Source organism: Alligator sinensis, unplaced genomic scaffold (assembly GCF_000455745.1).
Source record: "Alligator sinensis unplaced genomic scaffold, ASM45574v1 scaffold686_1, whole genome shotgun sequence".
NCBI classification, from domain to species: domain Eukaryota; kingdom Metazoa; phylum Chordata; order Crocodylia; family Alligatoridae; genus Alligator; species Alligator sinensis.
The window spans coordinates 569,361-591,924 of NW_005842760.1; the positions used below are offsets into that span (position 1 = coordinate 569,361).

The window sequence follows — 22,564 nt, forward strand, 5'->3', positions numbered from 1 at the left end:
CTGCCCGCCCACCTCTTACCCCTTCCCTGTAAAGCTCAGAAGGCAGGCTTTACAGACAAACGTATCCCTGTCAAAGCAGCTACAACATCTAAAATATACACATAACAAAGGGCACTTGCACTGCAAGTAATGGAGTCTGCTCTGACATGTTCTAGTTAGAACGCATCAAAGGAAGCGTCCAGCACGTGTACAGGCACACTAGGATAAGTGTGTGTGTGTGTGTGTGTGTGTGTGTGTGTGTGTGAATACGTGCACACATGCATATATACTTGAGGTGTATGCCCTTTGTTACGTGTGCATTCTATATGTTGTAGCCATTTTGCCAGGGACACAGGAGACACTGCAGGCATTTCAATTAGAATGGCTCCTGAGAGCCACCCTAATTAAAGTGCACCCCCACCCCAAAGCACATGTACAAATGCCCCTAGATTCCCCTTAGGCCTCTCTTACCACCGTGCTAACTTCAGAATCCTGGCTCGTACTTCGTACCATCACAGCAGGACCAGCACTGGCAACAGAGTCCAAATCACTCTTCTGCAAACAAATGCAAGAGAGATGGGAGAGGAAAAAAATTTCCAAGTTAGATATTTCCCTTTCTATATATATCCCAGTCTATAACTGACAATATATTACTGCTTTTTGGGGGTGCTCCTTCAGGGAAACTTAAAAGCCACGAGCTTCATTTTGTCCTTGTGGCTGCATACAGCCAGTCACAAGGGCACACTGTCCCCAGTGTGTCAGAAAGGACAGGATCTTCCCAAATTAAGTCCACAGAGCCATGTGATGAGAGAGGTGGGGAACAGAGAATGATCCTTCTTGCAAATGAACAAGGAAGTGCTCTCTCACGAAAAAGAGAGTATTTGAGGCATTCTCCAAATTTCCAGAAAGCCCCCAGAAGTAAAGAATATCTCAAGTTGTTGTTTACCTTGTCATATGAGGAGTGAAAGCATAGAGACACTGACCTGAGAGCCTAATGTCAGACTGAGGCCACTGTCAGTGCTGATTTGGGATTTTTTCTCATCTGTCTCTCCCAAGTCAAAGAAGTGTTTCGCGCCTTCAGGCCCTGAGCAGAAGAATAAGGTAATGTGTTACTGTACTGGAGGGGCGGGGGGGTTAGAAATCAATGTGGTAGAAGGCAGGTGCTAAACTGTGCGCAGAATCAGTACCAAGAGAAAGAAGACTCCTTGTTCTCATGTTCCCTGGTACTGTCAACAAGCCCAGTAGGTCACATCTGCCATCCTTCCAAAACTACTTTGGACCTCATAATATGTCAAGGGAGCAGCCAACAATCTAATTATTAAGCGTTAAGAGTACCTCTCAGTGAGACCTCAGTTATCCATTCACAAAAAGATAAAAAGAGGACAGACAGGTGTCAAAGAGATTCCAGTTACAAGGCATGCAGAACAGTCACGACTCAACTCTGGGAAGCCACTTCCTTTGTTCTTGGTAAAATAAAGAGCATCTAATTACTTATTAATAAAGTTGGTGTTTGTTTTTGCACAGCTAATTGCTTAACTTGGGTTAAATGTGCTAAGCTGCCCACAACATTATCCAGGCAGTTTTTTTGTAAGAGCAACACACAGTATGAACAGGCAAACAGTGTGGTAATTAGTGCCATGCAAGTAAAAGTTGCAAGAAAGATGCTGGAGGAGGGAGGGTGGGGGGAAGGAAAACACACAGTATTGTGCATCACTTCAATGTACACACCAGTTGCATAGTTTATGGCTCTCCAGAGTTTGCAATCACAAGTTAGTAGTGAGGGCAGGATTCAGCAGGTCTCAAATCATGCATTCACTAACCCAAGTCCACCCAAAAACAAAAAGGGAGGAAAAAATAAAATCGAGCTTTATGTTAAGGTCCCCATGCAGTACTGTAGTCATGTTCTCTACCCTCCTCTGATGGGATGATAAAAGGAATGAAAATGAAGAAGAGAGAGAGAGAGAGAAAGAGAGAGAGAGAGCGAAAACCTAAGAAAGGATTTGGAAAGCATTGTGCAATGGAAGTAGGGAGAAGGAGAATATGCTAGAGACTGTACGAGGGGTGGGGGGGTCACCACTAAGCTCAGAAGGGAGAAGAGATTGAACATGACACTTCTGCCATATCCATATCTGCCAACTGTTTGGTAACAGAGACACATGACCAGCAGCTGGAGGATTTGTATACTATACCCATTATCTGTACAGATACAATGTCCAATAACTCTATACAAACAATACAGCAATACCTTACACACCACTAAAGATATTAAACTAGGATTTGACACGTTTATATTGTTAAAAATATCTACTACTAAATGGTACCAGCATTAGTGCAATAGAATAGAAGAGATGCATATAAAAGGCTTGTGGGCATGAATTTAGGATGGCACACCACAGGGAAGTAAGCAAAGCCACGAATGAGCTGGGCAAGTCATCCCAAAGGCTGTATACCTGAATATTCTAGTTTGTTATCCTATCAAGTATATTCTGTGTGCCATATATTTTACAGCCAAAATATTTCAGAAATATTGTTATGTAGGAGTTCAAAACCAAACAAAACCACAATTTTTTACTTTTTGTAAACTCTCTGCATATAATGCCACAAGTCTTAGTTACTACAACTCAAATCATCCAGAACTCACAAAAAGGAAAATGTAACCAATTTCCAAACCACAAAATTACCTAAAATTGGCTTTCTAAACACAATTTGGGAACATCTAGGGGCTAGGGGAAAAGGTACATGAAAGAAATCTATTTTCAGTAGTTCAAAAGGCACTATTTCTAGCTCTGACTGGTAATGAGTGGTACCACTAACACAAGAATACATATCTTTAGTCACGGGGTCTTTTTTGTACTTAAAGGAAAAAATTAGAAAGAAAACATTTTTGGCAAATTTGTTTCTAACTGCAACTAAATGAGTCTGTTCACAGACAGACATATTAAAAATATTCCTGAGGGTAATGTATGGGGACACGATGGGTGATGGGGTGAAAGATGCATGTTAAAAGCAATTTATCAAGTTGTGATCACCACCACATGTATGGGGTTTTTTTTAAATTTTATATAGACATTTCTATGTACATCTTTGTGTGCACAGGAAGGTGTGTCATTAAAACTGATCAGAATGTGATCAATCCTCACCCATGTCTTTGGCTGTTAGTTCTTTCCCCTACCTTCTGTCAGTGTGTCCATTTGTTCTGTCCTTGTTTTTAAGCATGTATGCTCTGCAAGGCAGGAACTGTGCCGTCTCTTATGTTTGGACAGCATCTAGCACACTGTGGGTACTATTTGAAATCAGTCACACACAGATATATGTAACCATACAGTAGTTATTCCATACATACTCTACAAAGCTTTATAGTATAAGTGCAAGTAGTGCACATATCAATGCCTGTAGATGTTATAACAGATATAAATATAAAAATCAGGCTCTTTGCAAACTCTACAGATGGTCCCCAGGCATCTAATTCACCCCATACCCTTAACATGATACACAAATTAACCTCATAAGAAAGAATCGCCCTTTTTTTTAGCTAGCACCATTGTGAAATACAATTCTTCATGTATCCCCAATTCCTCTCTCCTTCAAAAGTTATTTCTTGCTGCAGTTAAATAGGGATTACAAACCACTCGTTGGAAGTTAATACTCAAACACATAAATCTGCCATTCCTGGGGAATCTGAAGGAGCAGAGAACTCTTCATCCCACCATGATTCAGAAACAAACTACTTATTAATGTCATCATTTTGCTGGCTAAAATAGCCTGTGTGCCTCATAAGAAGGGGAGATAGATTATCAGGGTAAAATTCATCCAAATACCGGTGAAGTGATGAGGAGGTAGGACTTGCTGACCCCTTTCTCCACAAAGAAGTTCAGGAAAAAGAAGACAGTTTGCATTTGAACACTTGAGTTCTCTAGGGCCAATCTACTCAGCATCCCCTAGGGGGGCAGGGTTTCACCTCAATTACAAACTCTCTGGTTGCATGGGCATAAGAACTTGTCCATAGATGGAGGCTCACCCCAGGCTCAGGGAGTTGGCAGTTATGGGGAGGCTGGGGGAGTCAGTTTCTGGGTTTCATCATTTCCTTACTCTGTTTTTCCAAAGCTTTTTGCTTTTTCACTTCCTGGTGCTTGTTCCACAATTCTACCCAAGATGCATTGCAAGCAGGAGAGAAAGAAAAAGAGTCAGAGGCTGGTCAGATAGGCGAAAATGGAAAAAACAAAAGTAAAAGAGATACCCACCCCTGCACCTCCAAACAAACAGAATTAATGACCACTAGTGAGTGAAAGGTTAAATTAACACCATTCCGCAAGAAATCAACGTTAAGAGTAGAGAGCTGCATCATCTCCTGTTAACAGGATGTCAAAAATTAGGAATGACCACAACAATGAACTGGTTGAACAAAAATAGGTTTTAGAAGCAGATCCACCAAATACAATCCATCTACTTTTGCGGGAAGGACTGATTTCAGGACAGGTGGTTTGGTATTTTTCCCCAAAATTTACAAAACCCAATATATTATTTACTCACATAACACAAACACACTCTTCCCCCAAAAATAAGCTCTCCAAAATTGAGGGGCATATCTTGAGCAGGGAAGCTGATTTTCTTTGCCAGAATAGGAACATAGAGGAACAGAAGCATGAAGACATTGTGCTTCAAAATGGCTGCCCGGTTCTTAGTCCTTATCAGTAAGCAGGAAGGGCACAATTTAGTATTAGCCCTTTCATAGATGCTCTCAAATTGAAAGCAGTTTTTAGCTAAGCAGACCCCCACCCACTCCCCAAGACAGAAGTGGGTAGCCAATCTGAAGCACAGTATCTTAACAAAAAAGCCAGCTCTAAGTCACAACTGGAAAAAAATTCCGCATTCTGCCTTCCAAAAAAGGTATGTGTGTTATGTGGGGTGTGAGATATTCAAGAAAATACAACATTAATGGAACTGTTTTCACATAGTCTGAATAATTGTCCAAGAAATGCACAAAAGGAGCAGCATTCCTCAGAAAACTGAGATTTCATTTTAAACTTTTTATATTAAAATCCTTGGTTAATACTAACATCATAAAGAAAAACTGTAAAATAAACAGGATTCTATCAAATCAAAATTCATTCAAGTGCTGGGCTCTAGATACAGGAGACTGAATTTCTCAACCCCTCCAAGTTGCTCCTGTCAGGATACAGAAAATGGAAAATGGAAGAAAAGTGAAAAATCAAGATTCTAGTCATGCCAAATGCCATCCTCCAATACTCGACTAGGCCATAGCTCTTCTTCCCTGTTGGAGTCAGAGTATTCCAGGGAAAGTGCACAATGCAGAGGGCTAGCAGGGGTTTTTGGAGTCTATGCACACACTCTCCCTTTCACTAACCCTGGGAGGAGGTAGAAAATGCAAGCACCACCCACTTCCACCAAGATTCTGCAGCTTTCTAAGATGTGTTCATTTTATGCTTGGAAACTTCAAATCATTCCAGGTGCTGGCCTGCTGATCCAGTGGCAGCATGACAAGCTGGCATGCTGAAGGCTCTAGTCTGAATACTGAGTTTCATGCTCGCTCTCTCAACAGGGTGATGAAGGGTGGGAATACCACAGAGGCAGAATACTCAGTTCTCAGAAAAGCAGAGAAAGGAGACAGGTGCATAACACTGTACTTGTTCTAGAGCAATTCCTCCTGGTTAACCAAAGGCACTGACTGAAGTATGGCAAGCAACACCATCCCTACCCTGCAGATGGCAGAAAGGCAGGAAATCATGGGCTTGAAATCAGGGAAGAAAACAAAGCAGAAGAAAAAAAATAAAAGCTGACAAGGAGGTCTCTAAGACTACAGGATGACTCCACAGAGACAAAGTTACAACTTTGGAGGAGAGTCCATCTTTCTCCCCAACACTTCCTGGCCTCCAAGGTAGACAACAATAGGTAAATTGGGAAGACAGCTGCAAGCCACTAGGTTCTTATTTCTTCTTATTAGCTACAGCAGCTGTGACTGATGGATGTTCTTCCCTATAGACAAGCAGACAGTAGATGAACAAAAGATGCATTTTTTTTAGGGTTAAACAATATTCTGTAGGCTTGGCTGCAATTTCCTATACTTGAGCACACACTAACATAAAGAGGCATAGACAGGCTTTCCCTTTGCCATATTCACTATATGCCCTATTTAATTCTGCCTTGCATCTCAGAATCCCCTCTAGGCGACAGTTATCATGGGATCAAACAGCTCCATCACAACAGTTCCCTTGTTGATGTGCCCCCACTGGTTCTTAGAGTAATTACTCTACATTCTCAGTTATAGCTTGGTCCAAAGGGACTTTTGTAAAACCTAGCATAAAAAAATAATTTCAGGATTTCCTGCAGACTGCTTCTTAACAGAAAAAGGAGAGATCATCTAATAAATCTGACTAGGAATATAAGCTACCAGAGGGATGGCATGACATACAAACCTGAACAGAAGTACAGCAGGTGGCAACAATCAGCAAGGAGCCAACACAGACAGCTTAAATCACTGATGTCAGGGGTCAATCTTACCTGGCTCACCTACCTGCTGTCAATGGCCATGTCTACTAGGGCTGCAGGGCCCCAGATTCTGTGGAAGGATTCACAGCGCTAGCTGCATCCCCAAACTCCTTGGCCTACAAGACCAGAGAGACCAGACCACAGACTGCATCTGGCTCATAGGTCATATACTTGACATTCCAGACTCAAGTCTTTCCTCTTCACAAAATAATTGCAAGGAGTCTCCAAATATAAAATAAATCTGGCCCACAGTTCTGGGAAAATACTGGAGATTTTTCATTTTAGACTGCTGTACTACTGAGTAAGTTCAACATCAACATTTAATATTAAAAGGCTTCTACTAGGACAGAGCTTAGAGCCAAGCTAAGAAATTGTCCAGTGGAAGCCTGGCTTTTACAAAGTAAAAGAAAACATTTTTTCTCAGTTTGCCCCGTCATGTTTAGCAGGAAGGTATCAAGAACAGAAACAAAACAATATAGATAGAAACAAAAGATAGAATATAGTAACATAACTAGGATGGGACAAGGAAACCCACCTTTAAGAGGAGGCTTGATGTCTACCTGGCTGGGGTCATTTGAACCCAGTTTTCTCTCCTGCCCAGGGTAGGGGGTCAGACTTGATGATCTACAAAGGTCCCTTCCAACCCTACATCTATGAATCTATGAAAGCCACTTGTCCCAAGCAGCAACTATGAGGGGGCACCAGGATCTCTAGCTCCCCCCTTCCCAGGAATTTTCACCAAGGCATGGGAAGCTTTGCATTGCCCCTAACTGGTCATAGAAGCAAAGTAGGGAAGAGTTTGCCCCAATCAGTGTATGGGGTGGCGGAGGGGAAGAGGGGCAAGCAGAGTGAGCAAAATACTGCTCCTCCCAACCCCAGGGAGCTTTTGCCTGAGCAGGCACAGCTCTGCTCCCAGTATATATATTAGGAGACCTGCTCCTTGCCAATAGAAACTACCATCTTCCAAATCAGACTAGAGAATGACTAGCATGAACAAAATGAACTTTGCTAATATACTTCCCATTGCCAGGGACTGTGAATACAAAACCACATATTTGGAGATTTACAAGCAATCAGCTACTTTCTGAGGAAGGTCAAAAACAGCAATGGGGCTCATACAAGGAAGCTCTGTTGTCTTCCTACTTGCTTGCCTGTAGAATATGAAAAGAACTGCATATAATTAATTGATGTATTTTTAGATGTCATGAACACAGTCCCATCACCAGATTAACAATACACATGAAATGGGCCACTGGCAAAAAATGGTCCTGTAGATGATGCATCTCCATTCATCCTGGTGACCTGTTTTTAAACTCTAGTATGTTTTCTTTCAAACTGTGTCAAGCAAAAGCTCCATTATTCAGATTTTTCTTCATAACATCTGCTTTACCTAAAGGCTTATTGACAACATTTGTTTCCTGTTGCTTTTATACCGCTTGAGGCTGTAAACTACCACCAAAACTTGAGCATACTTTGCTTAATCAGTAATTCAATTAATATTTTAAAATGCTTCTTCCTCTAAAGAGACCCACCTCAAAAGAAGAGAGAATCTATACATGAAGATATTTAAAAATCGGTATTTTTGGGCTTGGCTATGAATTTGCCATGGGCACATGTAGGACCCTTTAAGATTAGGTCTTATGTTGAAACTTCCATAAAATCAAAAATGAGCTATTGTGCTAGAAGTGCTAGAAGGAGCTATTGTGCTGAATGATCTCCCTTTAATTCAAGGTGATCACCAAATGTGGGACATCTGATGCAGTCATCCGCAGATCAAGCTGAGAACAAAAGATTTTCCATCTAATCCAAGTTTGTTGGATTCTCTTTATGCTAGAGAAAAATAAGTGTCTGGTATAAATATGGATCTTATGATATAGGATCCAAAACACAATCTAAAATCTAAACTCCAAACCTCTTGCTTCCACTGCAGTGGCAAGAGCTCTAAAAATGCAACAACTCTTCGAGCATAAGAATTAAGTCTAGGACCAGCTAGTTACTGGGGGAAAACCTAACAAAACAGACATCAGCAAAAGCCAAAAGAGCAAAGAGTAGAGAAGCAAAGAAAGCCAAAGACAAAAAACAAAAAGCCCTTCTGAAGCAAGACACTCTCTGACAAGAAATTATATTCTATTGGAAGTAAGAATTTCCAGATTTTTCCATCCACTGCTGAGATACATTATAGAACCATAGAAAATTAGGGTTGTCATCTACTTCAACCCCCTGATCAAAGCAAAACTATCCCCAACTATATCATCCCAGCCAAGGCTTTATCTAGCTGGGTCTTAACCTCCACGGGTGGAGATTCCACAACCTCTCTGAGTAACCTGTTCCAGTGTTTTATTACCATACTAGTAAAAAAGCTGTTCCTAATATTTAACCTAAACTTCCCTTGCTGCAACTTGAGACCATTGCTCTTTGTTCTGTCATCTCTCAGCACTGAGAACAGTTCAGCTCCATCTTCTTTGGAGCTACCCCTCAGGTAGTTGAAGGCTGCTATTAAATCCCCACTCAGTCTTCTCTTCTCCAGACTAAATACACACAATTCCCTCAGCCTCTCCTTGTAATTCATGTTCCCCAACCCCACAACCATTTTCATTACCCTCCACTGGACTCTCTCCAATCTGTCCACATCCCTTCCATAGTGGGGGGCCCAAAACTGAACACAGTACTCCAGGTGCTAATAACGCCAAGGTCGCAGGTTCGATCCCTGCATTGGACTAAGTGACCTCTTGAGGTCCCTTCCCTACTTCTCTATGAGATGTGACCTCACCAGTACTGAATAGAGAGGAATAATCACTTCCCCTGATCTGCTGGCAACACTCCTATTAATGTAGTAGCCCAGTATACTGTTAGCTTTCTTTGCAACAAGGGCACACTGTTGGCACATATTCAGCTTATTGTCCACCACAATCCCCAGTTCTTTTTCTGCAGAGCTGCTACTTAGTCAACAGGTCCCCAACCTGTACAAGTGCATGGTCCCCAACCTGTACCAGGATTGTTCTGTCCTACATGCAGGACTTTGCATTTATCCTTACTGAACCACGTGGTATTTCTTTTGGTCCAATACTCCAATTTGTCCAGGTCTCTCTGAATTCTAGCCCTACCTGCCAGCGTATCTAGTACTCCCCACAGCTTTGTGTCACCTGTAAACTTACTTAGGGTGCACTCCATCCCATCTTTGAGATCACTGATGAAGATACTGAACAAAACTGGCCCCAGGACCAACTCCTGGGGCCTCCACTTGATAAAAGCTACCAGCTAGACATCAAGCTATTGATTAATACCCTTTGAGTTGGACGATCCAGCCAGTTTTCTATCCACCTTACAGTCTATTCATCTAACCTATTTCTCCTTAGCTTGTTTGTGAAAATGCTCTGGCAGTCTGTACCAAAAATCTTACTAAGGTCAAGGTAGATCACATCCACCTCTCTCCCTGCATCCACAGAGCCAGTCATTTTGTCAGAGAAGGCAATCAGGTTGGTCAGGCATGACTCGCCCTTGGTGAATCCATACCAACTGTTCCTAATCACCACCTTCTACTCCAAGTGCTCAGAAATGGATTACTTGAGGATATGCTCCATGATTTTTCCAGGGAGCAAGGTGAGGCTGGCCAGTGTGTAGTTCCCCATATCCTCCTTCTTCCCTTCCTTAAAAATGGGCACTACATTTGCCATTTTCCAATTGTCTGGGACCTCTCCCGACAGCTATGAGTTTTCAAAGATAATGGTCAGTGGCTCTGCAATCACACTCACCAACTCCCTCAGCACCCTCAGAAGCACTGTCTGGCCCCATGGACTTGTACATATCCAGCTTTTCTAAGCAGTTCCTAATCTCTACTTTTGCCACCGTCAGCTGTTCACCTCCTCCTCAAACTGTGCAGCCAGATATCATAGTTTGGTAGCTGACCTTGCCTGTGAACACTGAGGTAAAAAAGGAATTGAGTACTTCCACCTATTGTGCATCATCTGTCACTAGGTTGCCTCCTCCATTCAGTAAAGGACTCACACTTTCCCTGATCTTATTCATATACCAACCAAGTTCCAGGGATGAGCAAACAGTCCACATCTCTACCTTTCCTAGAGTCTCATGGAATCAGAAAACTTAAAGTTTACATTTGAACAGAGTTAAAAAAATTAGATGAGTAGTGAATGGAGGAAGCACATCCCTTTAGTGGAATCTCTTTGGTAGATCCAAACTAGAGAACTGGACATGGATCCCACCTTATTCTGGTGTTAAGTTCTGGACTCTTGCTCAGTGCAAGTGTAACTGGGAACTGGCCCTGTTACTAGAAAGCGGTGCAGCCCCTTTAAGGACAGAGTTTTTAGAGCACAGCCAGCAGAGCAGGGGTTAAAGGACAGCCCTGTAGTCAGGTTAGCTGACTGGGGTATCACATGACTAGAAGAGGGCTTAGGCCAGAGCTATATAAGCCCTAGGGTTGAGCCAGCCAGAGAGTTGCAGAGTGCAAGACTCCTAAATTCCCAAGGAGGCTGAAAGAAAGCAGCTTAGAAAGCTGGGGAACAAGAAAGAGCGACCCAGAGAGAGGGAGAAAGAGACTCTTGGTACACAGGCATAGAGCATTCATTTTCTTCTTATGTTATAGCCCAGGGCCTTAGTGTTTATGCTGCAGTTTAAACCAGTTTGGGCTGGGACTATAAAGGTGAGGTTTTCAGAGGTTTCATTAGTATCCCAGGTGTATGTACTTGTCTTGAGCCCTGCAGCGGTAGGTTCAAGGCAGAGCATGAGCTGGGGCCCAGATGTCAGGCCTAGAGCAGTGGGCTTGGGCTGCATGACCAGTCAGAGTAGAGGGGCAGAAGCCGGGAAGGCTAAAACCCCAACAAAGGGAAAAAAAGGCCTGGAGACGCTGGGACAAGTGCCCCACCTGATTGGAGATTCAAAGTCTGAGGCATGGGGTATGGTGTAGGGGATGTATGGAGCTGTGCAATTAGCCCTTAAGGCAAGGGACCCACACCTTCAGGTGTTCCTTGGAGCAAGACCAGGCCTAGGAAGCACTGGGGCAGCCTCCCCTTTACGACTATAAGGGATAGCAAGACATGTCAGGAAAGTGAAGTGGGGACTGTTCCCAGAGTAAACAAGGAAAAAGGGGAATTTGGGGGGCCTCCAGGGGCTTGCAACCACCCTGGAGACAGTACCCTGTTACAACAAGGGAGCTGGAATGCGTGAGAGAAGATAGCAAATAATCAGGTGGGAAGTGATTGTCATCAACACTAGCCATGTGTTTCAGCTTTTTTTCTGGGTCTGGAAATATCTTTCTTTCTTCTCACCATCTTTCTGCAGCAAAATTCCTATTAGGAACCACTTCTTATGTCAACATCTTTCTCCACCTCATCTTTTTATCTCCTACTGCCCTCAATATCCATCCTCAGCATTTCATATGGTATCCTGGCCTTGTACATTCTTTTCACACACTCAAAAACCATCAACCTCTGTCTTTCTATTCATGTCTTCCAACTCCTCCCAAGAACTGCCCTCAGAAAATGCATTATTGCAACTTGCAGCCAGGTGAAATCTATCTTCATTAGAACCCCAGCCTAGGATCCATACAAAACCACCAAGATGTAATGAATCCTGTAACATAACTAAACTTCACTTCCTCCAGGACATTCCTGCCCCACGCTTACCCTTTCATACTTCTATAAAAGTTCCCAGCAAGCTGCAGTCATCTTGCCACTTCTCCAGTCCTTCCATCACCAGTGATCACTGAGCCAAGATATTTAAATCCATTCAAAATATCTAAATATTTAACATTTCCCCTCTTAACAAAAGTCTTTCATATAGGTGATGCCTTTAAGATAATTTAAGGAAGAAGTGTATTATCATATCATCAACTAACATAGCCTCCACTTCTTTTCATAACCACATTGAAATGTAAACAAACACGCCACCCAAGCTCAAGCCATGCCTCAAGTGAAAGCTTTCCATCTGTCCTACCTTGTCTACACACAACATTCACTGACTTGGTAAATTCTCTTAATAAAATTCACAAAAGTTTTACTCTTATTTTAACCTTTCCAACTCTTCCCAATTTTTTCTCATGACATACTATCATAGGCCTTCTCATTATCCTTAAAGATGGGAATGCCTTTTATGTTCTACCTGCAAACTTCTTTATATTGCACAAATCCACCAAAGGCTATGAAGTTAGACACAGCTAGCATCTGTCCTGAAAAGCCTTAAGCACTAGTGGCAATGTATGAAAATTTTAAAAAACTCAGGCTGATTTCCAGATCCCAAGTGAGCCTACTAGACTGACAAGTAAAACAACTCCTTCTTCATAAATTGAATAAATAAGCAAGAATCTGAAACAACTGAGGGAAGGAAATGCAATGCCTTTTTACTTCAGAACCACACTTTAAAATCATTGATTTAAATGAAAAGGTAAAACCCGTCAACTTTCATCCTAAGCACAATATTAGATCTAGGTTACAATCATATCTGCTCTTACCGCATGGACCAGGATGCACACCTTAAGGATCTAGAGAAGGGATTTCTAAAATTAAAGTACAATCCCCAAATTGTAGCTACTTAAAAATCAAATGAAGCCAGACTCAGACTTCACACCAATCTGCTACAGTACCCAGAACAAGGACAACACAGCCCTTCTGGTAATCACCTACAGTCCCCACCTTGAACACCTATTAATGCCCTCTAACCATCCTGGAAAAGGACAACAGTCTCAAGATAGCTATGGGAGACAAGCCTGTCCAGGCTTATAGGCAGTCCCCACCCCCTCACCCTCAATGGCATCTGTCAGGAAACAGACTACTTAACTCCCATACTCACCAAGGCACTAGGATTTGCAATGGACCAAGATGCCTGTTGTGCCCCAACAACAAGACAGCCCACATCATCAATGGACCAAATAGCATTCCAAGTTCACTGACATGCAACTTCACCAACGTCGTAAAAGCTATCACCCACTAACAGTGTCCCTCTAATGTCTACATTAGACAGATGGGGCAAATGTGAAAGAATGAATGAACAAACATCAATCTGATATTAGCTCCAAAAAGACAAAAAGGATGGTGGCAGAATATTTTAACCTTGTTGGACACTGCATTGCTGAGGGTGGCACAGTTCTTAGGCAGCAAACCTCTAAAAACTGATCTGAACAAGAAGTTACAAAACAAGAACTTATCTACAGACTGGATTGTGTTATGTATAGTTTAAATAGTGACAACAGATTCTTATCCCATACCCTAGATTAGCTTGTGACCCCTTTGTTCCCATGGTTTCTTAGCTTGTATGCCTCTCCAAGCATTACCCCTGTCCCTCAGGCCCCTCTCCCTTCCTACCTGTTGTATTCAAATCGCTCTCTCCACTCTATACGCTGTTCTCTGTCCATCCTTTCACAGCATCTGATGAAGTAAGCTCCAGTTCATGAAAGTTTATGTTGTATATATCTAAATTAGTTAGACTATAAAATGCAAATCTACCTTACCTTCTGTTCGACCTCAGACTAACTACATCACTCGGTTAGAGAATGTTCCATTAAGAAACTGAGACAGCCCAGCCCTTCAGACTGGCTTTAATAATTCTGATTTTGTCCAATTGCTTCATTCTCTCTTGCATTTAATATCTTCAGCAAGTGGCAACTATTGAAACTATGAAGAGCAAAATCAGAAATTAACTTGTTCCCTGTTGCTCAGCACACTGCTAATTGTTCAAGGATGCTCCTCTGCCAGTAACAGTTTCAATGGTAAAAATTAAAATAGAAAAATAGCATTTAGCACTTCTGGAGCGCAACCCTTTTCCATGGTGCATCACAAACATGGAGAGACTGATCCTTACAACACCCATATGCAAGAGGTAAATCATTAGTTTCAGGCAAAAAGCAGAGCTGACTGTCCAGTCCAGTCAGTGCTGCGCCTTCTTTCTGTACAATAGTCTCAGGCTAAGAGCTTCCATCTTCCTGACTTTTTAGCAGAAGATAGTTTCCCCTTTTCCAAGAAAATGGCTTTTTCACCTTTTGTCCTTTTCCTCAGAAAAAGGAAAGCAAGTATATACTCTGAAGGAACTCAGACCCCCAAAGTTTGATCTTAGGAATACGATTACATTTTTGTTACCTGGAGAATTTCCAAATAGACTAAAAACCTCCAGTTGTTCTAATGTGCACTCCTCCCCCTCTTGCATCAAGGAAACATATTGGGTCAGAGGGATGCACCATCCAGTAAAAGGAATTAATTTCTGACTGTGGCCATTATGTGAAAGTAGGAAGAGAAAGAAAGGGGAAAAGCTAGCTTCATTAGCTATTGCTTTTTCATATAACTATGGTTTTTTTCCAATTAAACAAAATGAAAGGGAAAATACCAAACACAAGCCTAGCAGATGCTGTTTAGGCAGGCAGAAAGGCAGCTTGTCTGCCAGGAAGTGGAAAGAACATCCATCAGTCCAACTTAAAGAAAATGAAGAGCAGCAAAATTCCTTCCTAAGGATTGTGTTAACCACCAGCAGATAGTGACACCCCATATCTATTGTATACCCTAGATACCTTCATCTTATTATTATTATAAGGCATGGCAAGAGCTACCAGGATTTTTTGTTTTAGTTAATTCCTTCTGTACTAGGTATTGCCAAAGTCCTAAAGGTCCCTGCCTTATGCTGTCATCTCCCTCAAGTCACTTTATGGGCATGCCTATACCACTTAATTATGACACCAGGCAGTGTTGTACCACAATATGGTGCTGAAACAGAAGCATAGCCATCTTAGTGTGGCACTGCATGCATACTAACCAACTCAGCTGAGAGAGAGAGCCAATTGGTGCAAACATGTGGTGCTATTACCATTTTGAGAGGTAACGAGTGGAGCACTACTGTGTCTCAGTAAGGCTCTGCCTGGCATAAGACATAACTTGTGCTTCCTGAAAATATCAGCCCCGCACTGCTCACCAAATTGTATTTTATGCATCAGCTGTACTTGGAAAGATTTAAAATTAAAAAGTTTCTGGAAAACCAAACTGCCCTGAAAAATACTCCTCCCAGAGTGAGAGAAGATGGGAGTGACTGGTCCTTGCAATCCAGGTGCAAATGAAGCGCGTTACTGTAGCAATGAAGGGAAGTGTGTTAAAATGGGGAGGATGCAAGTAGAACCCTTCCTCCGGTATTCCTCATGCACATCAATACACACCAATGGAAGCAATAAAATTTTCTTCCTTTAGACTCCTCGTGTCAAACTCCCTTGGCCCTTTCCCTGCCGGGCTTGGTGCCCTGGGCATGAGTTGAGGTACTGGCAGTTGCACCACAGGCTTCGGCTCCACCCTCATGGCTAAACCAGGGTCCTTGCCAACAGGAGTGGCTGCTCCATCTGTTGGACTGCGTTTTCTTTTTTCGGGTTCTTTAAGAGAAAGGAGAAGAAAAGCAGCAAACGATGTTTAAGACAGAGAAAACAAGAGGTGGGGTAGAAGCAGGTAAGGAAATAAGGAGAAAAGGTGAGGTAGATGTTAGCTCAGTGTTATGATAGCTTCAATACCAAAAATAGACACTTCTCAGATTTAGACTCAGATTTCACCATGAGCAGCACTGCAAAGAGCAAGGGATAAGATGCACCTTGGCACCACTGGAATTATTTCACAGTTTTCTTGGTCAGACCATTGGCTCCTTCAGTTTGATGTGAGGGCCACTCCCAGTTCCTGTGAGACCAGCAGACCCAAATTCCATGTGGGTTCATTTTGTCAATGGCTTAAATGCTCTTCTGACTGATTGGCAACTCAATGTCCCATTCCAATCATCATTCCCAGAGGTCACTGTGGTTTGCGGGTGACCTAAGGCAGATGAAACAGCGCAGCAGAATACTAGAGCACTAGTGTATGAGCTCCCACGCTAACTCAGTTCTCTTCATACTGAAAGCTTAGAAATGTTTCTTTTCTCTGATATGGTAATAGCAAGGTCTCTTCTCTCTGAACTATTTGGAGTGCGACAGCCTGATCCACCCAGAATGTCGTTTCTGGAACTTAAACAAGTTTCTCTTTCTGTGAAGAAGTAGCAAATATAAATCACCTCTGTTGAAATTCTGGCCAGTGTCACCCGGTCAGCAGGTGTAAATGATGAAAATTGCAGCTGACTACCTAGGACAGTGGTTCTGAACCTTTTTCAGTCGACGTACCCCTTGGTCTCAGAGTGAGGCTTCATGTACCCCCTAGGAGCGACATTTCCGGTGCAAGGTTGAGGCATGGAGCGGAAGTAGGATATCTGGTTTCCACGCACATGCACGTTTTACGGCAGTAAAACCCCAGCAATTTCAAATTGTCAAGACTTTTTTTAGGCCCTTCGACCTGTGTTAGACATGTATAAAATATATCTCAAGTACCCCCTGATGATGCTTCACATACCCCCTGGGGGTACATGTACCCCCGGTTCAGAACCGCTGACCTAGGAGTTCCTAATTTCATAGGTTTTTAAATGGCAGGAGGAAAAATTGTGACCTTGTAGTAATAGGAAGTAGTAGCCTGTTTCTTGAGAGAGACTGTTTGCAGGGGGAGATAAGAAGGGGGCACTGCCTATAAGCCAGGACATGTTTGTCCCCCATAGCTATCTTGAGACGGTAGTCTTTTTCCAGTAGTGCTCAACCTATGACCTGTGAGCTGAATCCAGCCCATGGGGCTCCCCATGGGTCCAGAAATTTGGTGGCAGGGGAGCTGTGGCACTATTCATTGCCATGGCTGCCACCACTCCCCCACTGCCAAGTTTCTAGACCTGTGTGGAACCCCAGTAGTCTAGTTCACCTATACGGGTGATCTGGGACCAGACCAGCCTCACACACCAGAACCGACCACAGACTGATCCAGTGTGCCAGCCTAAACCAGCTCATGGACAGGCCCAAAGCCACAAGACTGAATGGGTTGGGCACCACTCTTCTAGTCTACCCTGCATAACACAGGGCAAGGAATTCTGCTGCAATTCAATTAAAAGAGTTATTGGGCATGAATCACTTCAATCTTTTAGAAAGATCAAATCTAGCCTTAATTTAAAAATCTCAAACAATGAAGAGTTCGCCACAATCCTTGTCAAGTTATTCCACTGTTTAAAATCATATTTCCAGTGTGAATCTGACTAGCTTTAGCCACTGGGTGTCATTATACCTTTGTCTGCTATCTTAAGACCACTGCTCTCAGAAATCTTTTCCCAATGTAGGCACTTGGGGCACTTATATACATACTGTTTTCCCACAACACTCCAGAGATCCGCTGCTTCAAATTAAATGAGTCTGCTCTGTACGCGAGCTGAGGCGAACTGCGCTGCACCATGTGCAGCTGTATAAGTGGCGAAATGCGCATCAGCGCGCAGAAAATGGCGGCAGTGCACTTTTGAACTACAGTGCCTCCAAGGTGTTTTAGTTGAATAGCGCGCCACTGCCATTTTCTCAGCGCTGATGTGCATTTTGCTGCTTCTATAACTGCAAGTGTCACAGTGCCAGACACTTTTCAAAGTGCCCGGCTCTGCAGTGCTTACATGTATAAAAATGACCTTGTATTGTAGGAATTTACTTATTGAAGAAAAAAGTTAGACTGCAACCAAGTGCCTTAAATTCTCCAAAGGAAAGATGATTTCTCATTTCCTCAAGTCAGTCTTTTGGTTCTTTTCTGAACCCTCTCCAACTTTTCCAATCCCATTTTAGATTTCCTTTAGTTCCCAATATGCTCCTTCTTATTGCCCCTAATTAGGTTGATCCTAGAATTCTCACTAATACCTTTGAATCCTCTTAGCAATTCCCTTTGTTTCTTAATTTATAATTTATACTTGGTACTATCCTTTTCCACTCCAACCCTCCTTTTGCAAAATATCATTGGACCCATGCTCTTTGTGGCTGTTAAAAACCTGCAGAGATGGTAATAACAGATTGTGAGATTTTTTTCCTCTTCAGGAAGGGAGAGTAACAACTGCCTTGCAAAGGTAAGAGAAATCCTTGATGAAGACAGGTCACTTACGTGTATCAACTTAATAGAAGAATCTGGGTCCCTCTGAATTGAGTGTGCAGTTAAAATATTAAACCAGGTTATTTTAATATGGTCAAACATGTGGTTATACATCTGGGAACCAAGAGCATTGGCTATGCTTACAGGATTGGGAACTGAATCCTAGAATGCTGCATCTCAGAAAAGGGCTTGAGGAATCATGGTAGGTAATCAGCTGACCATGAACTTTCAGTGTAGTCCTGTGACCAAAAGACCCGATATGGTCCTTGAATGCTTAAAGAGAAATATAGGGAGGTTATATGACCTCTGGTGAGGTCTATTTCTAGTGTCCACATCTTAAAATGGAAGTTAAAAAGTTGGAGAGGGCTCATTCTTTTGATCCTGACATCTCACTAAATAATGTTCCTTTTCATGGAAGCTGCAGACAAGGCAGTTATAAGGCAAATCCAGACAGCTCTAAATTTAAAAAATTCCTTTATGCCTGATTAGTAGCGTTTTAGCCACACAAATGGCACAGGCAGTGTTGAGAACAGTGTTACTATGGTAATGGGTGCTTTTAGCAGCAAATCGTAAATACAGCATTTGTTTAATAATCTAATTAGCAGGTCCCATTTACCTCATGGAAAGCTGCATGTAAATTCCATGGCAAGGTCCCTGGGTTCTACAGCACCGGCAGTTTTGATGCAACAAACTTGAAATTCTGTGCGGCTTTATTAGAATTAAAATACCAGACCGTTTAGTGAATTCAAATATATTAAAATGAACAATACAAATCAATATAGAAGTCCCTGGTGTGAGTAGATATTTAATCCATTTCATTTTATATTGTCCTCACATTTTCCATCCTCAATACGCTTAATGTTTGTCTATTAATGCCCCATAATTGCATCACAGAAGTCATCTGGGGCAAAGATAGAGGTTTTAGCAGCTATATAGGGGCTAGATAAGGCTTCTGACACTTGGGAAGGCTTGGAGACAGCTAGTTTCATTAACTATTTCTGTGCTATGCATTTTTGGTAGTGTTAGAGTGATATTGTAGCCATGATGGTCTAGGAATTATGCAAGGCAAGGATTTCTTAGGGCGATTTATCTTAGGCAAGCCTTTGAATACCAGAATGTCTTACATTTGATGAAGAATATCTTGCATTGAAAAGCTTGTCTAATTCTATCCCAACTATGCAGTTGGCTCCATAGAAGATACCACCTCATAAAATCTATGCCTCTAGGCATTTTTTGTCATTTAACATTTAAATGGTCATCTTGCAGTTGGAGAAAATACCTGTGCATATTGATTCAGTTTAAATTAAGTGGACAGATAAATAGAACTTGGTCTGGAAAAAAAAAGGCTATCAATTTAACCTGGAGAAATGTTAATAAATTAAAGAACTACCTAATGCAATGAACTACACTAAAGAACTGAGGGACTTTAAACAAGAGAAGATCTGGACTTCCTTTTTACATCAAAAGAAACTTTGTAAGTCTGAAACTTGTATCCCAAGCAAAAGGGAAGAATTCCATACCACACACAGAAAAACATTTGTCAGGAAAAAGCAGAGCTTGTAAAAAATGGAAAAAAGTACTGATCAACAAGGAAAGTTGTGCCTTAGAAAGCAAGAAATGTAGGGATAAACTGAATTGGCAGAAGTCAAGATTAGTTAGACCTTGCAAAGGAAATTAAAAAGAGTAAAGAATTATTCACAGCCATGTAAACGAGAGAGAGAGAGAGAGAATGCAAAATAAGTGGCTCTGCTAAAAATGAGGATGAGCTAGTTAGGGCTCCAAAATTAGATGAATACTTTGCTTCAGTTTTCAACAAGGAAGCAGATGTAAGCATGAGGGTATAGGCAGAATAACTGTAGAAATGAGTCTTAAGGAAATGGAAATGACCAAAACCAAGCTAGGCACTTAATACATTCAAGTCCAGGGAATCAGAAAACCTCCACTGCAGACTACTAAAAGATGTTTAACAGCTTCAGTAATAAGGACCCCCAATAAGTCTATCATTCTGGCTGTTGCATTATATAAAGCAGGAAATTATCAGTTAAGATGGAAATTATAGGAATTTCAAAAGACGGTAAGGACATAACTAGAGAAGAAACAAATTGTGCTGAAAAAGAACTACTGACTGGAAGGTTACCAGTGAAATTATTCAAGGGGGAACCATGGGACCTCTCAGTATATATTTTCTTAGCAACCTCGGCACAAAAAGAAGAGGAGCATACTAATAATATTTGCCAATAATACAAAAAGTTTGGAGTCACAGTTGAAAAAGAAGGGTTAGAATATCATACAGAAAGAAGCAGATGGCCCTGATGACTTGTACTTTGTAATACTAAACTTCATCCGATTTCTGTTATACAAGGACATGCTCTTTGAGAGTAATATTTTATAAGAGAAGCTACCATAATAAAGTTAAAAGCTCATCATTTGGAAACAATGGAGAGAGAGTTCTAGGTGCAACAAATGACCACAACATGACTGAGCACCTTTATGTGATGCAAGAATGAAAAACAATGCATCAGACAAGGCTTTTTCTAGTAGAGAGAAGCATTTGTACCCTTGTAGAAGGCACTGGGGAGATTTCATCTGGAATATTAAGTACAGTTCTGATCCCCCTGTTCAAGATGAATCTGAATTGATACAGGTGCAGAGAAGGGTTATGAGAATGATCAGGGGACTGGACAGCCTACTTTACAAGAGGAGACCTTGTAACATAGACAAAGCATGAATAAATTTAGCCTGGAAATGAGAAGACAATTTCAAAGAATTAGAGCAGTGAGGTTCTGAAGCAACCTTCCACCAGGAGCAGTGGAGCTTCATTATTTTGTGAAAGCAATTATATAACATAGCTGCCCAAGTACAGGGGACCGCATTTGGTGACCTAGGAAGTCCCTTCTCAGTCTGTTCCTTCTTTTAGATTTCAGTGATAAGTTACTGAGGTCAGCACGGACAATTCATGGCTCTCAGAGCTGTGGTCCCACACCATTTGCAGATAAGAAAACAATACTGAACTAGATACACTTTGTTTACATGTTCAAGGTTTTCTTCATAATCATAAGATTTAGAAACTGTTGGGTATTTTTTTTTTAATTAAAGCTTAACTGCAAGAATATATTTCCATGACAAATGATGGAGTCAGTGCCAGTCATGGAGTACAGGAGGCCTTTTGGCAGTGATTAAATGAGAACAATCTCCCTGGTTATATTACATTAGTCCGCAACCTTTGATACCTCTGCCTAGGAGCTGCTGTCTCACTTTTACCTTGGAGTTGGTAGAGGAAAGGCCTCTAGGGATTCTGCTCCTTCCACTAAAACACGTGATAGGGATGGTGTACTTACTTTCCCCATAAAAAAAATTATAGATTTGAATTCTTCTTTTCATTAATGTTTTAAATTATCTAAAGGTGGCAGAAAGAACATGTTTATAAGTTAAAATGGCATGTAAGTTAGTTATTAAAGAAAGGAAGCCCCGAAGAAAGTAAAAAAAAAAGTAAATTGAATCTCTCTCAACTAAAAGAACAGTTTGTTCCTTCAAACAGGGACTTTTTCCAGGCTTTTGCTGAATTAGATTCAATACACACACAGTTATCTGCTGATATAATATGAAAGGATGTGCTCCTATTTCTTTTTTAATTGGAGAAAACTGGCACTATATTTGATCACTCAGTTTCTGCCTCGGTGAACAGGACTCAAGTATTTACCATCATGCTGTACAGACAGTACTCTGTCCTTACCCCACTGATCGGCTCAGACAAGAAAAAGGAAACTAAGCATCATTACCACCTGCATGTCAAGCAGCTCATGGGATGCAAAACCAAGATTCCTATCACCAAGTTTTCCCTCCCTGTCTATTCTCCCTCTGTTCAAGAAATGCCCAGCTTAACCAACCAAGACTGGTTTAATCTTACAATGTTTTGTGGTGACCAGGAAGGTGAAGTAAAGGCAATATTGTGCAGCCCAAACTCCAATGAGAGATTTGCCTGAAAAAAGAAAACACAATTTGCCAAACATTTCCCAGAGTTAGGTGAAAAGTCAGAGTCCCAGCATGGCAAACGGCATAATGGTTCATTTGACATTATTGGTTATCTTCCAGCAACTGAATTGTAACTATCCAATGCAGAAACTGCATTTTGTGATCTTTTCCTCTTT

General features: G+C 41.7%; 1 protein-coding gene across 14 annotated transcripts in view; it reads right to left on the reverse strand.

The window, feature by feature from the left end:
- Nucleotides 1-22,564, reverse strand: part of MADD (MAP kinase activating death domain) — a 122,836-nt gene that overhangs the window by 38,266 nt on the left and 62,006 nt on the right. For 11 of the 14 annotated variants that reach the window (XM_025216655.1, XM_025216664.1, XM_025216667.1 and 8 more), the window contains 4 exons: nt 15,632-15,838; nt 4,069-4,122; nt 963-1,063; nt 451-534 (listed from right to left, as the gene is read on the reverse strand). In XM_025216655.1, coding sequence (XP_025072440.1) covers nt 451-534; nt 963-1,063; nt 4,069-4,122; nt 15,632-15,838 — 446 coding nt within the window. The remainder of the gene's footprint in view (nt 1-450; nt 535-962; nt 1,064-4,068; nt 4,123-15,631; nt 15,839-22,564) is intronic. The other 3 variants (XM_025216659.1, XM_025216662.1, XM_025216666.1) reach the window with 2 other exon arrangements.